This window comes from Carassius gibelio, chromosome B20 (genome assembly GCF_023724105.1).
Source record: "Carassius gibelio isolate Cgi1373 ecotype wild population from Czech Republic chromosome B20, carGib1.2-hapl.c, whole genome shotgun sequence".
Lineage (NCBI taxonomy): Eukaryota > Metazoa > Chordata > Actinopteri > Cypriniformes > Cyprinidae > Carassius > Carassius gibelio.
In genome coordinates, this window is record NC_068415.1 from 11601393 (window position 1) to 11624443 (window position 23051).

General features: G+C 38.4%; 1 protein-coding gene across 3 annotated transcripts in view; it reads left to right on the top strand.

The window, feature by feature from the left end:
- ryr3 (ryanodine receptor 3) overlaps positions 1-23051 on the top strand; it is a 75101-nt gene that overhangs the window by 25949 nt on the left and 26101 nt on the right. For all 3 annotated transcript variants that reach the window (XM_052586371.1, XM_052586372.1, XM_052586373.1), the window contains 38 exons: positions 135-256; positions 450-630; positions 703-838; positions 2380-2475; positions 2790-2908; positions 3844-3977; positions 5010-5251; positions 5417-5609; positions 6029-6245; positions 6909-7013; positions 8320-8423; positions 8705-8788; positions 8902-9061; positions 9217-9361; positions 9447-9652; positions 9892-10066; positions 10271-10479; positions 10578-10805; positions 10918-11078; positions 11193-11352; positions 12322-12408; positions 12496-12722; positions 12892-13711; positions 14228-14428; positions 15202-15304; positions 15644-15778; positions 16591-16864; positions 17088-17202; positions 18058-18190; positions 19591-19694; positions 20028-20163; positions 20285-20468; positions 20616-20724; positions 20838-20958; positions 21155-21324; positions 21629-21849; positions 22000-22090; positions 22862-23002. In XM_052586371.1, the coding sequence (XP_052442331.1) occupies positions 135-256; positions 450-630; positions 703-838; positions 2380-2475; positions 2790-2908; positions 3844-3977; positions 5010-5251; positions 5417-5609; positions 6029-6245; positions 6909-7013; positions 8320-8423; positions 8705-8788; positions 8902-9061; positions 9217-9361; positions 9447-9652; positions 9892-10066; positions 10271-10479; positions 10578-10805; positions 10918-11078; positions 11193-11352; positions 12322-12408; positions 12496-12722; positions 12892-13711; positions 14228-14428; positions 15202-15304; positions 15644-15778; positions 16591-16864; positions 17088-17202; positions 18058-18190; positions 19591-19694; positions 20028-20163; positions 20285-20468; positions 20616-20724; positions 20838-20958; positions 21155-21324; positions 21629-21849; positions 22000-22090; positions 22862-23002 (6549 nt within the window). The remainder of the gene's footprint in view (positions 1-134; positions 257-449; positions 631-702; positions 839-2379; positions 2476-2789; positions 2909-3843; positions 3978-5009; positions 5252-5416; positions 5610-6028; positions 6246-6908; positions 7014-8319; positions 8424-8704; positions 8789-8901; positions 9062-9216; positions 9362-9446; positions 9653-9891; positions 10067-10270; positions 10480-10577; positions 10806-10917; positions 11079-11192; positions 11353-12321; positions 12409-12495; positions 12723-12891; positions 13712-14227; positions 14429-15201; positions 15305-15643; positions 15779-16590; positions 16865-17087; positions 17203-18057; positions 18191-19590; positions 19695-20027; positions 20164-20284; positions 20469-20615; positions 20725-20837; positions 20959-21154; positions 21325-21628; positions 21850-21999; positions 22091-22861; positions 23003-23051) is intronic.

The window sequence follows — 23051 nt, forward strand, 5'->3', positions numbered from 1 at the left end:
TTTTACTCTGCATAATGACAATAAAGTAGAATCTAATCTAATCTGAACCTAAACCTACAATTTGGTTCGAGGTCAGTTCCAAGTCAGCTGTAATACTTGCAGTGAGTGTTAACGTACATTTACGATGTGTGCAGGCTGTCCTGTCTCTTGAGGGCCATATGGATGATGGGCTGACTCTGCAGCTTTGCCAGCACGAAGAGTCCCGGGCGGCTCGCATCATTCGTAATACCACTCGCCTCTTCACTCAGTTCATCAGGTAAAGCAGACCCAAAGGCTCAAGTGCAGCCTAGCACAATACTGACGTTCGTCCCATCGTAAATGAGTGCAATTTGGAACAAAAACAATGCAAGACTAGTGCATTATTACATTTCTGATGTTTAGTATTAAAATACTTCTAATTATTATTGAAATAAATATTTCTAATTTGAATATTATTTTCTTTGTCTCAGGGGTCTGGATGGTTTGAATGGGGAGAAGACTACAGAGGTGACACTGCCTGTGTGTGAAGTGCTGCAGACACTAGACGACCTCATCGTGTACTTCCAGCAGCCTGACTCTGAGCTCGAACATGAGGAGAAACAGAGGCAGCTCCGATCCCTCATCAAGCGCCAAGATCTCTTCAAAGAAGAGGTTAAATACAACTTAAACATGTCATATTAGACTCATGATAATACATGCTGACACTTACTATGATTAATTCAGGGAATGCTAACCCTGGTCTCAAACTGCATCGATCGTCTAAACGTGTACAACAGTGCCGCTGAGTTTGAGGAGTTAGCAGGCGAGGAGGCTGGAGAGGCCTGGAAGGACATTCTCAACCTCCTCTATGAACTTCTGGGTAAGAATGCAATCACACGTCTGCAGCCTTCAGCTGTTCACCGAGGGTGATGATGGAGAGACATGACAGTTATTAGAGGCAGTTAAACAGCTATTCTATTCTCTTTTATCACCTTGTTGTTGTCTCCTGGCCTGATTTATGGAGGGCAAACATAAAGTTAGAAAGAGCGGACCTTGTTCAAGATATTAAAAGTTCAGATCGAAGCAAAATTGCTTTAGAAATCTTATATGAAGACCATTTCATTTCTGCTACTGTTTCAATTTTTCTCCTGAAGCATTTTTTAATACTGCTTCTATATATAGAGTGCTGCAGAAGCCAACACAAAAGGTAGCATTATCCCGGTTCCCTTGACAAAAAGCAAATAGGATTTTTTCATTTGCTTTTGTATTATTGCAGAAAATAAACTCTTTTAGTAAAAAGGTTTATATTTCTTACTTGTTTTGGTCATCAAGATAATCTTCGCAAACGAACACTTGATCTTTAAAGCCTAAAAACTAGCAGTATAAACAAACTACACCACGTATGCATTATTTTAATGTCACCACCATTACGTTTGCGACAATGCTAAAATCTAGAGGCAAATTTGTAAAAAATAATTTAAAAAAAGTTTGCTTGAATGCGATTATAAGCAGATGGTTGTAAAGGTATAAATTAGTTTTCCTGTTTGACGTGATGACGTTTAAGGCCAGATTTACTAACAGCGTGTGCCATCCCAAACCGTCTTTTGGGGGTTAAAATGGTACTATCAGGATTTTATGGAATTGCGGTCTAATGCTAATTTGGACTTTTTTAGTAAATTTGGCTATTTATGTTCCTGACATCCTCTGTAGTCCAATTTGGCCAGTTGGTAGAGATGTAAAAACTGTAAAAACATGAGTGGGTATTTCTGGTGTATTTGATATTTTGGACTAAAATATGAAAATATCTCTAATATGTTTTAACCACAAGCCCATTAAAAAACACTGGCTTTGGGGCAATTGATCTGGCCAAAGTTTTTTAATTTAGTTTGAAATGTTAACATTGTTGATTCAGTGAGCGTGAACGCTCTTTTCAGTTCACCTTGACTGGCTCGGCATTTATCAGAGCCCCCATCGAGGCTCGTTCCGAATTTTGCTCGCTCAGAGTCATTGAGGTCACCCTTGAGAGGTGCCATGCAGAGTCTGTCTGGCAACAGGAGCATGATACATTATGCTGGTGACAACAGCCAGTTTTTAACATCTCCATACAGATGCATTTGCTGCCTCAGGAAACAGCTCTTCTCTGGGTGTTTGGGCTTCAAAACTGCCTAGACAATCTTCCCACAAAGTGCCTTTAGATCTGGGCTTGAGTTTGATTGATTGCTCTCTGAAATACAGTCTAGTTTAAGATTACTCCCATCTAGTATTTTACTCACACTGGAGGAGCATTTATTTCAGAATATCACAACATAGGTGGGAAACCTTGTGTGAAGGATAGCGAAAGGGATTTGCAGGTGTAAGTGTGAGGTATGTAGGAATAACGGTGTAACATTGAGCTGATTGCCATTGATTTTTGTCCATTAGCTGCTCTGATTCGAGGCAACAGGACCAACTGCACACAGTTCTCTCGCAAGCTGGATTGGCTGGTCAGCAAGCTAGAGAGACTGGAGTCCTCATCAGGTAAATACCACTATACGTCAAATCGGACACATACATTAGCACTGATTACAGAGGTGTTATACATTAACCAGTCTGCCTTACGTAGACATAAACTGAGCCATCAACCATCAGCATCTGCACAGATCAATGGTTTTAGCTCAAGCTCTGTGTCACACCAGTATTACAGATGCATAGCAGCATAGGAGCAATAGATACTTTTTTTATTAAAAAAATCTATAGTAATTTGCTTAAACAACTCTGCAATCTGATTATATAATGCCTTTATCATTCCTTGTGTTTATGCGATGCAATATTAATAAAGCAATTCTATACAGGCATTTTAGAGGTGCTTCACTGTATCCTAATCGAGAGTCCAGAATCTCTGAACATCATTCAGAAGGCCCACATCAAATCCATTATTTCTCTGCTGTACAAGCATGGACGCAACCACAAGGTCAGCATTTGCTGTTTCTACACACACACACACAAACACAGATGAGTGTGGAATTTAAAGGACATCCAAAGCCTTAAGATAGAAAGTAATACCTGCCACCCTGAATACTATGAATATTATATGAAGAGCTGAAAATGCCTTTTTTCCAGTTCTGTATAGAAACCCTTTTATCTATCTTCCATTTAGTGTGAATGTGTTTATTTCTGTATTATAGAGAGACACAGACTACCACAGACAAGGAAGATCCTTCAGAATTCATTCTACAAACATATTTTTTATTTTTTATTTGTAACATTAGAAATGTCTTTAACTTTTGATTAGTGTACAGTAATTTTCCTGACCTAAAACGTTTGAAAGGTGAAAGGTTTTAGATAGTATGGCCATTTGTGCTCATTTTCCTGGACAGAATTTCTAAACTGCCTAAAATGGCTAGGGTTTGGATCTGTTTTTCTATTGCTAAAGGTACTGACTTAAAAGTAGTTCGACCAATGGTGTGCTGGCATTGCATATAATCGACCAATCGTGATTTGAGAAGGTGGGATTTACAGAGACGGTCAAAGCAATGCAAATATGTGCATATGATGTACTGTACTGTAGAGCACGTCAATAGACGATGTCTTGAAAAATAGAGGACATATGGCCACCCTAGTTTGCATGGTGCAGACATTTTAACAAGGGGCAGGTGTTTGCTGGTGTAGACCCTTGCTACTTGACATGAGAATTCCTCGATCTTATAAAATGTGGGTCATGTAAACTCGTAAATACATTTTAGGAGCTGCACAGCATGTTATGATAGCAAACACTCTAAAGTATGCACTTGAGAATATGCAGGCACAAGACTATAAAGTTGTGAATAGGGGAAATGTGCAGTATAAATTTAGTTTAAAGCAATAAAACCACTGCATTATTACAATGCCTCCTGTACTCCCTTGCAGATTTTAGATGTTCTCTGTTCCCTGTGTGTCTGCAATGGTGTGGCTGTGAGAGCCAATCAGAACTTCATCTGTGACCACCTGCTTCCCAGGAGAGACCTGCTGCTCCAGACACGACTGATCAATGATGTCCAAAGGTAGACAACCACAAACACAGTTTTCTAAATCAGAATGTTTGTTTTTCACTAAAATTACACTACTGTTCAAAAGTTGGTAAGTTATTGAAATATTTGTGAAAAAGTCTCTTATGCCAAATAAGGTAGCATTTATTTAATTTACAAATACTAATTAATCAAAGAATGCAATATATTACTTATTACTAGTTATTGAGGCTGGGTATCTTTCAAAAATGTTCAATATCGATACCGATACCGATACCTTGACTTCGATACAGGTTCCTGAAATATATGTTTTTCGATACCAATTTTAGTAAATATATTTTCAGAAGATTACATTATCAAAAAAAATAAATAATAATTTATCTGAAAAACTTTCTTTTTTAGCTTGTTGATGTTTATACAGACTCAAATACTCATCTCTTGAGCCATTGCACAGGAACAAAATGTAACAAACACAATAAATCAGTGCAAATAGTTTTATCAAAGCTCAAATAGTCTTCAGTTTACACATCTGTTAGGCTGCATTTACACTAGTGCGTGTTCATTTTAAAATGCATCGCTCAGACAGAATCATCATTTCCATTCATTTTCACTGATCTACTGATGAGCTTTCAGCGCTGTCTGCCTGTGTTCTCTCTTTCATGATCGCTGCTCTGAATCAGAGGTAATTACATATTTCAGCAACATTACATGGCCAAAACACACATTAGATTGCAATCGGAAGTAATTACAAACACTCGATGGTGGTTTAAAGTGAGTTTTGAGTAAAAGTGGAATATATTTATGTGGAAACGTATTTATTGTGTTACGTAGCTTGATGCTACTGTGTGCATGAATGGTCACGTAATTCGCTTTCGGTCCTATAGTATGAATGAACAGACATCTGCATATGTTCGGAACTCCACGCATCTCCATTGGAAATGAATGACTTACAAGTCTGTCACTTGATTTTTTGTGTGTGCTAAATTAGCTAAAAATTGTATGTATTTGATTTATTTTAATAATGAATTGAATTTACTTTTCTGTAATTCAAATTTCATTTATTTACAGTATGAGACCCAACATCTTCCTGGGCATGAGTGAGGGCTCGGCACAGTATAAGAAATGGTACTTTGAGCTGATCATCGATCAAGTAGACCACTATGTGACCAGTGAGCCCACCCACCTTCGTGTTGGCTGGGCCACCACCAAAGGTTACGCCCCCTATCCTGGGGGTGGAGAGGGCTGGGGAGGAAACGGTGTGGGTGATGATCTTTACTCCTATGGTTTTGACGGGCTTCATCTGTGGTCAGGTACTTTTAAGACTGTTTACCCATGTTCCTCACTGCCTGATCTAATATGTCATTCTGAAAAATGCATATATGAACATGACTTCATCTAAATAATTTCCGATACTCTTGTTTGACAGTAGTATTCACAAAAATCTACTAAACTGTTATGCTCTTCACATCTGATAGGCCGAATCCCACGGGCCGTGGCCTCTATTAACCAGCACTTGCTGAATTCAGATGATGTTGTGAGCTGTTGTCTTGATCTCGGAGCCCCTAGCATGTCTTTCCGAATCAACGGTCAGCCCGTTCAAGGCATGTTTGAAGACTTCAACGTAGATGGCTTCTTCTTTCCCGTCGTCAGCTTCTCTGCAGGGGTCAAGTGAGTTTCTCTAATATAAAGTACCCTACATGGAGAAAGAGTTTTACATATATAGCAAGAAGGAATACGGTTAGATTTAGCATACATATATTTTAATACTAATGAGGACAACATTCTGTAGCAATCTTTTAACGTGTTTTTCTACAGTTTTCACTTTGAGGGTAGCACGTCTTCAGTGATTGTACAGGAGTTGTGCTATGTGACAAATGAACCCTTTCTTCTTTTTGCGCTGTGTCCTCCCTAAAGCACTTTATGTTCAATCAACAGAGACAGGCCATTACTCACTTGACTTCTCAACCAACTCCAAACAAATTAAGTAGCACCAAGACATTTTTTGGACAACCCAGTGTTGCTATTAGGATTAATCAAGTAATTGATCAAGAGTTTAAATGCCTTTTTTATGTTTTTTTTTCCTCAAGGGTCCGTTTCTTGCTGGGTGGACGCCATGGAGACTTTAAGTTCCTTCCTCCAGCAGGCTATGCACCATGTTATGAAGCCTTGCTCCCCAAAGAAAAGATGCGCGTGGAGCCTGTGAAGGAGTATAAAAGAGACGTGGAGGGAGTGAGAAATCTGCTGGGCACCACAGAGTTCCTGTCCCAGGCTTCCTTCATTCCCGTTCCTGTTGACACCAGCCAGGTGACATGATATCAGTAACTCACAGTAATTCACTGGGTTTTTACACTCTATTATAGCTGTTCTACCATGGCAGCATAATTAATCCAAAATTTATCAAATATTGCGATATGGCTATAATATACAGTAATGTATAATTTTTATATATATATATATATATATATATATATATATATATATATATATATATATATATATATATATATATATATATTTATAAAGAATATTTATAATTATTATTTTATAGTGAAAAATATAATTTTTGTTGTTTTGTTTATTATAATAATTATTATTATTGTTACTACTATTATTATTTTACAATTAAATATTAAAAAGTAATAATTCTTATATTGCCATGGCAGCATAATTAATTAAAGCTTAATCAAAGATTGCTATTTTTGCTATGGTATATAGCTGCACTGTAAAATGATAATATTTATAATAATATTTCATATTTATTAAAATAATATTTGTAATTTATAAGAATAATAATAATTATTATAACTTTATAGTGTTTATTTTAAAATTAAATATTACAAAAGTATACTTATATTGTTTAACTTTTTTAATAATTGTTTTACTGCTATTTGATTTATGCTGTTTAAATCATAAATAATATATGAGCCTTTGCATTTGTTGTTCTTATTTTATTGTCTTGTAATCCAGATTGTCCTGCCTCCACATCTTGAAAATGTGCGGGACAAGTTAGCTGAGAACATCCATGAGCTCTGGGGCATGAACAAAATAGAGCTTGGCTGGATGTATGGCAAGGTAAGAAAACATTTAAGAGACGCTATAAAAATACTAAACAGCATGTTCAGAGTTTCACAGCAGAAACACGATCATCTCTGTATGACACAAGCACTGATGTCAGGATCATTTCTGCTGTGGGACTTTAACTCAGGGGAGGATAATTGAAAATGTCAACCTAAATTGAGAGTCCTTGGGCACAGCTTAAATGAATATTTAAGCATTCCAAGTAGCAACAGCAGATGGGGATGCAAATCTCATTTGCAGATATATTAAGGGCAAAAGGAAGCTACTTTGATCCGGTTTTATGCCTTCCACTGATCGCTGCGTGAGATTAACTGCAGAAATTGCAGAGCACAATGGAAAAGCACTCTGATGACAGAGCTTTGCAGTATCACAGTAGTTAATACAACCTTAATGAGGAGCATGCTGTCCAAGAGCTTGCCAGAGAAATGAATTATGGTTGAGTGCTGCCGTTACTCCTGAGGCCGGATCTTAGCATTTATTAAGAACAAATATTTCAGAGACCCAGCTGGTCTCTGATTAATCAGATTTTAATTAGACTTAGCCGGCTCAAGGTGGCATTGTTGTGAGCATGCGGGGTTACAGGACAGGGTCAGCTCAGCAAGCAAAACTCTACTTTCATTCTGCCATCATTATTCAATCCTAAACGCTTTAGCATTCTCTCTTGGGTTACATCAGTCTAAAGAGCTTTATAGGTCATTAAAGAGCAGTATTAGTTTTGACGTGTTTGACTTAAATCATATCACTGCCCTTGCTGATTCATTCCTGTCACTCGCTAATTAGTCAAATAACTGTGCAGAAGTTGAAACACTAGAATTTTAGATTTTAAAATGTAATCTGAAAAGCAAGTATTTCTTTTTATTATCTATATTAAAAGCAGTTGTGCTACTTAATATTTTTGTGGAAACATTTATTCATTGTGATACATTTTTCAAGAGTCTTCCATGATTAGATTATGTTCAAAAGAACAGCATTTATATGAAACATAAATCTTTTAGAAAAAAATATATAAATGTCTATACTGTCACTTTTGATCATTTTGATGCATAATTGCTCAAAAAACGATTGATTTACAATGTATTAATTGTTACATTTATTAATTTAGCAAATCTTGCTGTCCTCAAACTTTTTGGTACTGTACTGTATACATCAGCTAGTGTAGAAATCTCCTAGCAAATATTAGATGCTAGTTTTCTGTGAGTTTTCTAAATGTTTTTACTTTCATAAATTTAGAATGTATCACATTTTGTTATTCATTGTACAGTGATTTGCTGGTATTTTGATCATATTTGCTTTTTATCAGGTCCGGGATGACAACAAGAGACAGCACCCTTGTCTTGTTGACTTTTCTAAACTGCCAGAAACAGAAAAGAATTATAACCTGCAGATGTCAACTGAAACTTTGAAGTGAGTATTACCGCAATGCCGTGCGTATAAATGGCTGTAGATATGGTCATTAAATGTATGTCAGTAAATATTGATAAGCTATGGCTGCAAAATTCATTTCATCTCTATAAACTCTCTAGACTCAGCAGTTTTTAGATCGAAATTCATTAACCAGCTCAATGAGGTGTTGAACAGATTCATTTCTTTTGATAAATACTGTATGCAGTACTTGTTTTTGACACTTCACTTCACATCTTTCAGCAAATATTGGCCATGTTTTCTAAAAGTTATTTAAATTTCAGGACCCTACTTGCTTTGGGATGCCATGTTGCACAAGTCAACATAAATGCTGAAGACGACCTGAAAAAGATGAAACTCCCCAAGAAGTAAAACCAAAATGAAAATATTTTTCAACTATCTGCCTAAATGAAGTTTGACTGACAAGTTTTAGCACTGTGAAATGTTTGACCTTTTCTCATTTATATCCTCCTTATTAAAGCTACATGATGGTGAATGGCTATAAACCTACACCACTAGACCTTTCTGATGTGAAACTGACACCTGGTCAAGAGGTTCTAGTTGATAAATTGGCTGAAAATGCTCACAATGTTTGGGCCAAAGATCGCATCAAACAAGGATGGACCTATGGTATTCAGCAGGTAACAACGTCTTGTTCAATATTCATAAGATATGACATTGGATTTGTCCGTTTCCCTGAAGTGCATTGACAAACCTGTTAAGAGTGACAATGAAAAAGTCAATTGAATGTCCTTGTAAGTTGTGTAACATAATTTCTATTGCATTTTATTCAAAGGATTTGAAAAACCGTCGTAATCCACGGCTGGTGCCATATGCTTTATTAGACGAACGCACTAAGAAATCAAACAGAGACAGTCTTCGAGAGGCCATTCGTACTTTGGTTGGATATGGCTATTTTATTGACCCACCTGATCAAGAGAGTGAGTTTTAATGTTTTTACTATTCAGTAACTATATATATAATTTGTCTTGTTCATAACTTTCCCATTTTTTTTTCATTCTGTAGCTGCACACAATATAGAGAAGGAGGGCATTGAATCCATCCGTCTCTTCCGTGTGGAGAAGACCTACGCTGTAAAGACAGGGAAGTGGTATTTTGAGTTTGAGGCACTCACTGGAGGTGACATGCGGGTGGGCTGGGCACGGCCCGGATGCAGACCTGATTTAGAACTGGGACTAGATGACCAGTCCTTTGTCTTCGATGGCTTCAGGGTAATTATCTGATACTTGCACCATTTTATTTTGGTTTTATGCTGGCACAAGCTAAGCAAACAGTGGAGTTCAAAACATTTTCAATCTGTCAGCACATTCAGAATAGATAGAACAAAGCAGAAGTATATTCTGATGAATCCAACTAGTTTGAAATCGTATATTCTGTCACGAGACTACCTTGCTAATATTGTTTTAGTCGAGGAGTAATGATTTGAAAGGCTTCTAAAAATCACTCCCAGGGCCGCCGAGTTCATATGGGCAGTCATTTCTTTGGGAGGACGTGGACTAAAGGAGACGTGGTGGGCTGCATGATCAACATGGAGGACAAATCCATGATATTCACCCTGAATGGAGAGATCATAATCACCAACAAGGGCTCTGAGCTCTGCTTTGCTGACTTTGAAACTGAAGAAGGTAAACAGACAATAATCATCATAAGCACAAAGGATCTGTAATGCATTACTGTATATATAGGCAAATCACTTATTATAAGAATGAAAGTAAAAGAAGGCGGCATAAATGTTTTTTTGTTGTTGAAGTAATTGGTCATCAAATTTCGGCCAGATTTTTTTTAAAGACATGCTTTAAACTGATACACACTGACCTTTTTCACCATAGGATTCATCCCAGTGTGCAGCTTGGGTCTTTCCCAAATTGGCCGCATGAATTTAGGAAAAGACGCTAGTACTTTTAAGTACTACACTATGTGTGGCCTTCAAGAGGGCTTTGAACCCTTTGCTGTTAACATGAATCGAGAAGTCACCATGTGGTTCAGCAAACGCCTACCTACATTTGTTAATGTACCGGAGGACCACCCCCATATTGAGGTACAAACAGATGTGATTAATTATACCTTTTTACTCTTTTAGAAAAAACTGGAGAAAATACTGGTGGATTTTTTAAACTGCATCCGTTTTGCATTTAGGTTACTAGAATAGATGGGACTGTGGACACACCTCCTTGTCTAAAGGTGACACACAAGACATATGGGACCCAGACCAGCAATGACGACATGGTCTGCTGTCGTCTAAGCATGCCTGTTGAATTCCACTCTGGCCCTCGGAAGATCACTGATATCAATGAGGTGATTGCTGAGGACCAGAGAGCCAAGAAGGATGATGGAAACAAGACTGATTATGGCAGCATTACAAAGGTAAAAATACTTTACATCTTGTTAATGCTAATCAGTATTGACTTATACGTTGAGAATAATGAAAGAACCTTATTATTGTACTCATTTGACTTTTGATGTACTTGTGCTTAAGTACTTCTACTCTGTGAGAGTGTTTGCTGGACAAGATCCATCATCTGTTTGGGTGGGCTGGGTGACACCAGACTATCACTACTATAGCAAGCACTTCAACCTCAGCACAGTTCGCACTGTCACTGTAACGCTGGGAGACGAGCGGGGACGTGTTCACGAGAGGTCGGTTCAAAAGACTGGTTCACACTTCCAAAAGAAGCCCGTATATCCCAGATGTATTTAAAATTTCCCCTGATTGAATTGTGTGTTGTCTTTTTGTCATCTCTTTTACTTCAGTGTGAGGAGGAGTAATTGTTACATGGTCTGCGCTGGAGATGTTGTCAGCGGCTCCACAGGCCGTAGTAACACTGATCTGGAGATAGGCTGCTCCATTGATCTGGCCTCAGGCCTGGTCTCATTCACTGCCAATGGCAGAGATCTGCCTACTGCATACCAGGTAATCTCAGCTCCTAACCTTTAACAAAATAAGATACAATGCCATTGCTAGTAAATAACTCATACTCAGTAGACTAAATATTAGCCGTTAGTATCGTATCATAATGCAAAGCTTACGTACTTCAATTCACTTTACAATTTCAGGATTTTTAAGTTGACGATTAATGCTTATAAGGCTTCCTAGAGGAGATAATAAAATAAGTGACAATGCTGTTATGCTTCTTATTATAGTGGTGACAAAAGTCTGAAGTTTAAATCCTAGAGAAACTCCAACTTTTTCTTATTAAAATTAAGTTTAAGTAGATCTATTATAATTGCAAATTAGGATTTCAGTGGCACAATTGCAGCCAGTTTGTTGTTTAATGTGCAGTTGTTTTGTACTGGTGTATCACAATGTATAGCGCTATCCAGGACAATAATGATGCAAAAACCTAGAGGTGACAAAATGGATGCATCCAAAAATCACTTTTTTTTTGATTAGGTTAAGTACTTTGCAACCATTACAAAAAGTATGTTCTCTATATTGTTAATGTGTTTAATATGAATGTATTCTGGATGTATCAGATAAATGTACTACTCTTTTCACATAATATAGTGTAGTAGTATAGGGACACATACCAGTTTGGTTTTCTTTTTAAAAGTTGGCTAAATGTAAAGGGATTTATTTAAAAGAAAAATATTTTGATTGTAATTCCAAACTTTGGGTAAGGCTGAAAGTGAGACTTTCTACAGAGCCAGTAATGGCTAGCGAAGTGTATTTTTAATGAATCTCTGTGCTTTTCTAGTCTTAGTTTGCCTCAGGCTCTGATTTTGAAGCAGACTCACAACAGCAAATATTTAAAAAGCTGTATCATGTCTGAGCAGTCTGGATTCACATTAATCCTAAGTAGTGTGCAACACTTGCTTGCCCAAGTAGAGGAAGTAAACCTGTCAGAATAGACTTCATGTGCTTTCCACTGCCTTCTTTTAGGTTGAGCCTAACACTAAGCTCTTCCCTGCTGTGTTTGTTCAACCCACAAGTCCAAACCTCTTCCAGTTTGAGTTTCCTAAAATCCCAGTAAGTCTATATACTATTAATGTTTTCAAGTTCCTCCATTTCACACATTATAATTCACTGACATGATCTGCATCAATCCTCACACAGGATGCAATGCCCCTGTCTTCAGCCATCTTTAAGAGTTTACAAAGAAACCCAGAGCCCCAGTGTCCTCCTCGGCTGGATGTCCAGACAATCGTGTCCGTGTTGTGGAGCAGAATGCCCAACACCTTCCTGTCGGTGGAGACGGCCCGTGTCAGTGAGAGGCATGGCTGGGTGGTGCAGTGTCTGGAGCCCCTGCAGATGATGGCTGTTCATATCCCAGAGGAGAACAGGTGATGCATTACTCATACACTCTGTTTTCCACATGCAATGACTGGCAACGTTGTATTCCTGGGAATGTGACCTTTCATTGAAATGAAACCCCTTAAGTGCTCTTTTGGCTTTAATGCCAGCTGGCTTGAATGAAGATCTTAACCTTTTTCCTGTTTGCCACTGCCGTAGGTGTATCGATATCATGGAACTATCAGAAAACGAAGATCTGCGCCAGTTCCACTATCACACTTTAAAGCTCTTCTGCGCCCTTTGCGCATTGGGCAACACTCGCGTTGCTCACGCCCTCTGTAGCCATCTTGACCAATCACAGCTCCTGTATACCATTGATAACCAGTACCTGTCTGGTCAACTGCGTGAAGGCTTTTACAATGTCCTCATCAGCATTCACCTGGAGACGAGCAAAGAGGCCCATCTCATGATGAACAATGAGTTTATAATCCCAGTAACAGATGAGACAAGGAGCATCCGCCTCTTTCCTGACGACTCTAAGCGTCACTCTCTTCCCGGTGTAGGCTTGAGCACTTCACTGACCACCCGCCTCAACTTCTCCCCTCCGTATTTCATTACCCCCAAGCGCGATCAGCCTCTCTTCAGCCCTCAGATCCCTCTGGGTATCCTGAAGGAGAAAGCCATCAGTATGCTTACGGAAGCTGTGCAGGGCGGAGGCGCCCACATTCGAGATCCTGTAGGCGGAAGCGTTGAGTATCAGTTCGTGCCCATTCTCAAGCTCATTGGCACCCTGCTGATAATGGGTGCGATGACCAGCGACGAGGTGAGGACCATCTTGCTTCTCATTGACCCCGTTGTGTTTGGGGATGGGAAGGAGGAGGAGGAGCAAACTGCAGTGGCTGAATTGGGAGCGGAGAAAGAGGAGGCCGCCAGTAATGAAGAGAAGGCTGTGGAGGCAGGGGAGGAGGAGAGTAAAGAGGCCAAGCTGTCTCCCAAAGGTCTTCTAGAGAAAAGCCTGCCTGAGTCGGTCAAACGGCAGGTGAGTAACTTGTTATCTTGTTCATTATGGTCTGTTGTTCGCATTCATATTACTTTACAATTAAGGTCCACATTGTGGTTAACAAGTTGTTTACAAGCTCTTCAGTGATTGAAGGATACTTGCTCTTGACTTGAGACAGAAATTTACATTTTGTTTTTCAATCATTATGTAATTGTGTGATACAGCAGTCAGGTGGTACAAGTCGGAGTTAACAAATTGTAATTACAAAATTATACGAAATAATAATTAATATGCCAGTCGAAAATTAAAATATTGCTTTATTTGTATATTCCAATCAGTAAAATGCATTTGCATGAGATATTTACATGGTTCTTGTGCATTTAACCAAGGTGAGTGAGTATGAATGAGTATAGGGACTACACAATCTTCCTGTGGAGGTGAATATTTCCCACCAAGTTTTAGTCCGGAACTGTACCTCTAAAACAACTTGACTGAGATACTGTATATGCATTCAAATGGAGTGAGATTTTGTGTTATTGTTTGGCTGTTGTGCAGATGTGTGAACTGCTGCACTATTTCTGTGACTGCGAGCTGAAGCAGCGCATTGAGGCTATAGTGGCCTTCTCAGATGATTTTGTGTCCAAGCTGCAATTCAACCAGAAGTTCCGCTACAATGAGTTGATGCTAGCCCTCAACATGTCAGCTGCTGTAACTGCCAAGAAGACAAGAGAGTTCCGTTCACCTCCTCAAGAGCAGGTAAGCCTTCTTCATAGACTCATATAAAGCCTCATTCTTCATAGATCTCAGATTGTCCAGAAAAGTCCTTTAATGACACTTGAATGAAAGACATCAAAACCATCCCATTGTCTTCAGCAAATGTAGCTCATAATGTGATCACTTTTCCTGTTGTATAATTCCGAATACTTTATATTTGGTTTTATTATACAAAATTAACTCATTTTGTTGACACAGGATTGTTCTGCTAATTTCTGAATGCATCATCGTCAATGGGAGCGAGAAAATAAACACCTTGGCATCACAGATTGGCAACAGATTTTCAGCTTTTAGCTCAAGGTGTACAGCAGTACTACTGATAAACCCATGCCAAGGTCTTGAATGATTGTCTTTTGATTTGTGCTTTGCACAGCTCCAAGACTCAGAGTCAGAGTGCACTTTTTTGGTAACTGAAAAGAATGCGTATTTTGTTGCAGAACTGTTCACCCGGTTTTAAATGCACACCACATCTACTAACTGAGAAAACCACTTGTAGTTTGTCTTATGTGACCATTGTAAGCTCATGTCAGAAATAAACTGGTCTGTCTCTGTAACCAGGGCAACAGATATTTTACAGATACAGCTGATTTCCATGAGAATGTTACATTACTTCTGTTAAATGTCAGGCTTATGAAATCTGTGTTTCATAATCCATCATAATTAAAAAAAAGATTTCAGATTACTTCTAAGTTTTGGTTGTGGTGAAGTGATGTTTTTTTTCCCCACTGAAGCAGCATATATATTTTTAATTGCAGATAAACATGTTGTTGAACTTCAGTGCGGGTGATGATTGCACCTGCCCTGAGGAGCTGCAAGAGGAGCTTCAGAGCTTCCATGATGACCTGCGACTACATTGTGGTATATATTTATCCATTCTTTCCATTGTTTACCTCCATTCTCAACCCATATCTCTCAAAGTAACTGTACTCGGTTTAAAAAGTCAACTCATTTTCAAATTCTACATCATATAATCTTGTGATGTTCTTTCAGTTTCATTTCGTTTTAATTATACTTCCTTAAATTCAAGTTTAAATTACAAATCTACCGCCTGTTTTACCACAATTCAAATTCAAGGGTTTTAAAGGCATAATTAATTCAGTTCTGAATGGTGCACTACCCTGATATCATGAATTGTCATTTGCTGCACAAATAATCAGAAGATGCAGATACAGTTTTCATCTTTGTGTATATACACAGGAATCCCTATGGAAGAGGAAGAGGAGGAACAGGACACATCTCTTAAAGGCCGCCTAATGTCCATGGTATACAAGATTAAAGGTCGTCCCCAAAAAACTGAGGAAAAACCAACAGAGCAAGAACAGGCTGCTCCTAGTAAGGCTTGTTAAAAAATAGATTCTGTAAACGTTTTATATTTCATAGTGTTTCATTATACCTTTGTTCCGCTGTACCTGGATCAAAAAAAGACTATATCCTGAGGGCCAGAACATTCTAAACCAAGCTATGGTTTAGAACGACATTTCTAGGAACATCACAGATATTAAGTTTTTTTTTTTTTTAAGTATATTTTTAGTATATTTAATATATTTTAGTAAAGAGTAAATAATAAATGGCTTATGATCAGAAACATTGTTTCTACTGTGTTTGTTTTATAAACCCTCTGGAATAAAAAGCAAGTCAGTACTGTGCTCCAAATCAGCATAAAAGCATTTAAGGTGGCAAGGATATTAGCATTGACTTAAATCATGTTACCAGCCATGTGTAGGCAGTACGTATTAAAATGGATGTAAATTGCAGATGTTGGATAAAAGCGCCAGTGCTGCACTCTCTCTTGATGAGAGAAGTATGTGATTAGAGCAGCTATTCTAAGATCAGCAAACAGGGGCAATTTGTGAAAAGAAAATATTAATAGATGTAACGACATACACTAATGGTCCTAACACATGACTAGAGCATGGGGTCTGAAATCTCTTCTACATGGAGGGCCATTTTTAATTTAATATCTGTTCCATATCACCCTAATTAATTTATTAATATTAGTATACTTAATGCAGTAAATACAATACACCAGTGCAATGAGATAAAGCATTAGTAAGCATTATACTGCAAAGATCTAATAAAAAAATGAAAAAACAAACCATGCAAATATATTTTTATCCAAGTCTTTCTGCTATTGTCTTCTCCAGCGAACTTGAAGGAGCTTATATCTCAGACTATGGTTACCTGGGCTCAGGAGTGCAAGATCCAAGACCCAGCACTGGTCCGCAGCATGTTCAGCCTTTTGAGAAGGCAGTATGATGGCATCGGTGAGCTGCTCAGGGCCTTGAGGAAGAGCTACACCGTCAGTGACAAGTCTGTAGGGGACGCGATAAACCTGCTGGCCTCGCTGGGCCAGATCCGTTCACTACTTAGCGTCCGCATGGGGGAAGAGGAGGGCCAGCTTATGATCGACGGCCTGGGGTAAAATTTCATCTTCCATTCTTTAAGAGGTTTACATCCTACTATACATTTAGATTGCCCTTGCCATCATCTAACACTCCCTTATTCTCCCACTTCCTGTTTTGTTTTACATTTATTTCAAATCAACCATCATCTTATCACATTAGCCAGATTTTAAATATCAAAGCATCCCTTCACTGTACAGCTACATCCTATAAAGTGTTTGTCTTATTCTTGCACTCAGGGACATCATGAACAACAAAGTGTTTTACCAGCATCCAAATCTGATGCGTGTTCTTGGCATGCATGAGACCGTAATGGAGGTCATGGTCAATGTGCTGGGAGGAGGCAAGGATAAGGTACTTCTTTTTAGCCATACTGCCCCAAAAGGTGCTTTTTCTGGCATGCTATGGTTATGTTCAGTTTATGTAATTTATTATATCCTGATCGTGTGACTTCAGTTGTAATGCACATGCTTAATAAGTTTCTTCTGTCCATTTTATCAACTGATAGTTGTTCTCTTGTATGCCACATTGGATAATCATCTGCTTAATGCATAAATGTAAATGTTTAGACTTCAGATAATATTGTTTGTGATTATAATAAGACCCCATGACTCAGTTAGACACTTGTGTGTCCAGGCCAAACCTTAGCCAAACCTTCTTAAACTAAACACGATATCTAGAGGGATAACACGTAGTCCATAGGAATATACAGCACCTACGGTGCACCATTAACAGCATAATACCTTCTTATGTATTAGGGGTGGCAATAGGGCGAACGCTAAGACAAGAACAGAAGGAATGGGTCACTTCTCATGCCAGTCCTTTTTGGGGTTTGTCAAGAGTCTGGGATGTGAATTAATACCACTGACTATGCCAGATATGACATTGCCACAGTGTCTCTCATTTCTGTTTGGCGGCCTCATTAAAGAGCTCTCACACACAGTGACGTGGGTTGCAGACATTAAGGGTGACCATATTCCCTGCTCCGAAGTACAAAACATATTTGCTTGTATTTGCCTCACGTCTCATATTTCAGTCTGGTTTAGCTGTCTGGGGGGGTTCTTTAGACATCTGGAGTATGTTACATTACACACATTTAGGAGCCATGTGAGGGCATGCATGCGAAAAAGTTGAACGATTAATTTGAAGTGTGAAGGAAACGATCTCCGTCTGTGCAGAGGTGAAATGAATGCTGTTTTTAACTCTCAGGAGATTGCCTTCCCCAAGATGGTGGCCAGCTGTTGTCGCTTCCTCTGCTACTTCTGTCGCATTAGCCGTCAGAACCAGAAGGCTATGTTTGACCACCTGAGCTACCTCCTGGAGAACAGCAGCGTGGGGCTGGGTAATCTCACACACACACACACACACACACACACACAGACACACACTGTGTTGCCATGTCCACTTATTAAGGTGAAAAAAGGGTATTAAGGTATCATTTTACAACCACAGTCACGTATTTCAGCTTGCAGTGCTAGCTGTTGGCACAAAATTGAGCTATGCCACACATACAGTGCAGATGACAGTAACTCAAAGGGGAGTGGCAAATGTTGTGTTACTGTACATACCCAGTAAAAATTGGGTAGTTACAACTCTGTTTGGTCTCCAGAGCACAATAAAGGTCTCTAATAGCAGTTATGAAATACCCCACCTGCTGTTTGAGCCATACAATGCAAATTATTATAATAACCACTGTAGTTTGTTTGTTCTTAGCTCCTGTTTTTTTTATTCTTTCCCTATTCTTTCCATATAAGTCTTATATGCTCACTGACACTACATTTATTTGATACGAATGTACAGTGAAACAGAAATATTGTAAAATATTGCTACAATTAAAAATAGCTATTTTTCCATTTTAATATATTTTAAAATGCCATTTATTCCCGAGATTGCAAAGTTGAATTTTCAGAAGTCATTCCTTCAATCACATGCTCCCTTTAAAAAAAGGAACTCTTTTATAACGTTATTATTTATTTTACTGTAATTTTTTTTATTAATTTAATATATATTTTGTTTAAAACAAACCTTATCCTTAAACCACAAACACTTCCTTTATAAACAAAACTTACGTTGGTCGGGAAAGTCATTTATTTCAGGTTTGTTGTGTAAGACCGGCTTGCTTGGATTTTATTTTATTTTTTTAGCAAGATCTGGCAACCCTGGACAGTGCACTGTTTTGACTGTGAATAATAGCTTGAGCAGCTGAGAGCACCTGACTCTGCAGGAGTCGTTTCATATAACAGCACATTAATGAGCAGATGAGAGCCCACTTACCCCTTTATAGGCCTTATCACCCCCAGATCAATGACAGGACAGATCAGGTCAGATGAAGATCGGGAGCTGCATCTACAGATGTACAATTTTATTGTTGCATAGATAGTATTATGCAGCTAAAGTGTTTGTTATTATGTTTTTTGTTAATACAAACTTACCGACTGATATGTGCAAAGCAGCAGAATTAGGTTGTAATCAGAAATTCATCCAAATATGCTGAAATGTATGGTTGCAAACAATAATTACTAAAAATGACTCTTTATAATTGCTAAACTGAAGATATTTCAGAAAACTTTTTCGATTTGCTTAGCATAATATGGTAACATGGACAAGAGGATGAAGAGACCTAGTCAGAAAAAAGGAAAGCCTGCCATCTGTTGGTGATTTTGCCTTATTAAAAATCTGCTATCCCTCTTGGCCATATGGAAATATGTTCCAAATGTTCCACTTTGTTTCCTATTTCTCTAGCTTGCCCTGCGATGAGAGGCTCTACACCTTTAGATGTGGCTGCCTCCTCTGTGATGGACAACAACAGTTTAGCTCTGGCACTCGAGGAACCTGATCTGGAGAAGGTAACAGTTCAGCATCAGTATAACATCATCTCTTCTCATAGGACAGTGCTTAGTAAGATTCTTTAAAATTACATGGAATTTATATAGAAGACTTCCTTGTAAAGAAAAAAAAACAGTTTAGGCATACTAAATAAACTTTTGATGTTAAATTTAGGTAGAAAAGTTGAGTTTTTAGTAGAGCATGATCGGATTAAAAATCAAGCTATGGTAATTGATGTATTGTGTTGCACTGCCAAATAATGTTACCGGCTGAACGGTTGCCAGATAAATTTGGCTAATCCAATCTTTAGTGCCATTAGTTTCCTTTTGGATTCTGTCCATGTGTGTTTTCAGGTGGTGACATATCTGGCAGGCTGTGGCTTACAGAACTGCCCAATGCTCATTGCCAGGGGATACCCAGACATTGGCTGGAACCCAATCGAAGGAGAACGCTATTTATCCTTTCTACGGTTTGCTGTCTTTGTCAATGGTTAGTTTATTTGACCACAGAGATGAGTTTTCATGTCTTGTGTCTTGGTTAATGGAAAAGGACTTATGTCATTATGTAAACATTATGTTATGTATCACTGCGTATGTTCTGGTCATCTCAGGGGAGAGTGTTGAAGAGAACGCTAATGTAGTGGTGAAGCTTTTGATCAGGCGTCCGGAGTGCTTCGGACCTGCTCTCAGAGGAGAGGGAGGGCAAGGTTTACTCGCCGCCATGAAGGAAGCCATCAAGATCTCAGAAGATCCTGCTTTAGACCTGCCTAACTTACCCGAGGGGGCTGCACCCATGTAAGTTTTTCATTAGATCTACATTATTTGTCATTTTATGTTGGGGGAATTTAGTTGAAAGACTGAGCTGTAGTTTGAGTTGTCCTACCACCTCAGGAATGAGCATGCATGACTTAAAATAAGCATTTTCCCTCTTTGTTTTGACAGCGTCGGAGAGGATGAAGAGGAGGAGGAGGTTGCCCACATGGGCAACTCTATTATGTCTTTCTACTCAGCCCTTATTGATCTTCTGGGCCGCTGTGCACCTGAGATGCATGTGAGTGCTCATTTCTGACACATTTTATTGATTTACCAAGCTAGAGGCAAAACTTTCAGTTTGCATCACTATACATGGCTTCACTTTAATATTATACCGACGCTGTTTTACAGCTTATAAACAAAGGCAAGGGCGAAGCACTTCGTATCCGTGCCATCCTCCGTTCCTTAGTTCCCACTAAAGATTTGGTGGGAATTATCAGTATTCCACTCAAAATGCCGGTCGTCAATAAAGGTTTGTACATGTCAGTAGATGCCTTTGAAAGTGTCTGAAGACATAATCTCTGAAACTCATTATGTGCCTAAGATTGATTGTTGCTATTACTCTTTTGACGTCATCTTCATCCCTTTGCGTCTCATTATCTGTGCTGCTTGTTCTGCAGTCATTATAACCCTAATGTCTTTTTGTTTTAACTCTCTCGTTTGCTTAGATGGCACTTTGACAGAGCCAGATATGAATGCCAGCTTCTGTCCGGAGCATAAGGCACCTATGGTGCTTTTCCTGGACCGTGTCTATGGTATTGACGACCAGAGCTTCTTGATGCACCTGCTGGAAGTGGGCTTCCTGCCAGACCTGCGAGCATCAGCCTCCCTGGACTCGGTAAGGGTGCTTTGCAGTGCAAAAAAGAGAAAAGTCGCAGACATAAATTTGTCATGCCTCGTGTGAAAAAGCCAAAAAGGTTCATGTGATGCCAACCGTTTAATATGGTGATTCAGCAGAGGCAAAAAGTGGAAAGTGTATGAATATTGAAAAGAACCCATTTGATCTAGCTACAAATTAAGAGTGTATTTTGTGGTCTTGTATTATTAAAGTTTTCTTTTTTATTTATTCACATTTAATCAATGTAAACATTCAACTCATTTGCACAATGATTTGTTTTTCATGTTGTTTGTGCATCCATCAGGAGGTGCTCAGGACCACAGAGACAGCTCTGGCCATGAACCGCTACATTGGATCTGCAGTGCTTCCTCTGTTGACCCGCTGTGCTCATCTGTTCGCTCACACTGAGCACTATGCAACGCTCGTTGACTCTACGCTACACACCATCTATCGCCTCTCAAAGGGCCGATCACTCACCAAGGCCCAGAGAGATGCTATTGATGAATGTCTACTGGCCATTTGCATGTAAGAACCTCTTGCATGGCTGGGTTCATTTCCACAGCTCAGGAAATTAAAATGGCATTTTCATATTATAGATTACCATACAATTTCCTTACTTAGAAATTGCTGGAATGTAGGTTAGGGATCATCTGATGTCATTTATACTTTCTTTAGGCATCTGAGGCCATCAATGCTACAGCAACTTTTACGTCGTCTTGTGTTTGATGTTCCACAGCTTACAGAGTACTGCAAGATGCCCATTCAGGTGAGTTTAGTAAACAGTAAATAATGTATAAGTACACTACTATTAAAAAATGTTTTTGTAAGAAGACTTTTTTGTTCACCAATGCTGCATTTTTTTGATCAAAACTAATGTAAAACTGTAATATTGTGAAATATTAATACAATCTGAAATAACTGTTTTTTATTTTAATTTGTTTATAGTGTAATTTATTCCTGTGATAGCAAAGTCTTCAGAAACACAAATTAGTCTGAAACTGAAAGTTGTCAGTCTCACTTTTTTTCCGGAACTATTTTTTTATTATTATTTATATATTATTTATCAATGTTGAAAACAGTTGTGCTTCTTAATATCTCTGGAAATCCTGATACATTTTTTCAGGATTCTTTGATTAATAGAATGTTCAAAAGAACAGAGTTCAGTTAAAATAGAAATGTTTTGAAACTTTTACATTCACTTTTGCTCATTTGAATGCATCTTTTCTAAATAAAAGAAATAATTTCTTTCAAAAAAACAAAAATACACTAAAACCAAATGGAAGTGTACAATTAATTAACTCCACGCTATTTTCGTTATGCAATTATTGTGGTCTTTTAATGATATTAAAAAGATGTTTGTCTACATTTGCTGATGATCATGGCAGCAACAAAAATACATAAATAAATTAATTTAAGTCAAATAAATAAAGTCAAATCCAAGTATAAAATCAATTCTTATTCTAGATAATGAGGGATATTTAACACAACCTGTTTTAAGAGTATAATTTAAAGTTTTCTGATCTGTTTACCCTTGCAGCTGTTGACCAATCACTATGAGCAGAACTGGAAGTACTACTGTCTGCCAACAGGCCTGGGCAGCTATGGGATGGCATCAGAGGAGGAACTCCACCTCACCAAAAAACTCTTCTGGGGACTTTTTGATGCTCTTTCTCAAAAGGTACAAGCATGCTTCAGTATAAATCTAGGTTGTCCATTAAGCAAACAAT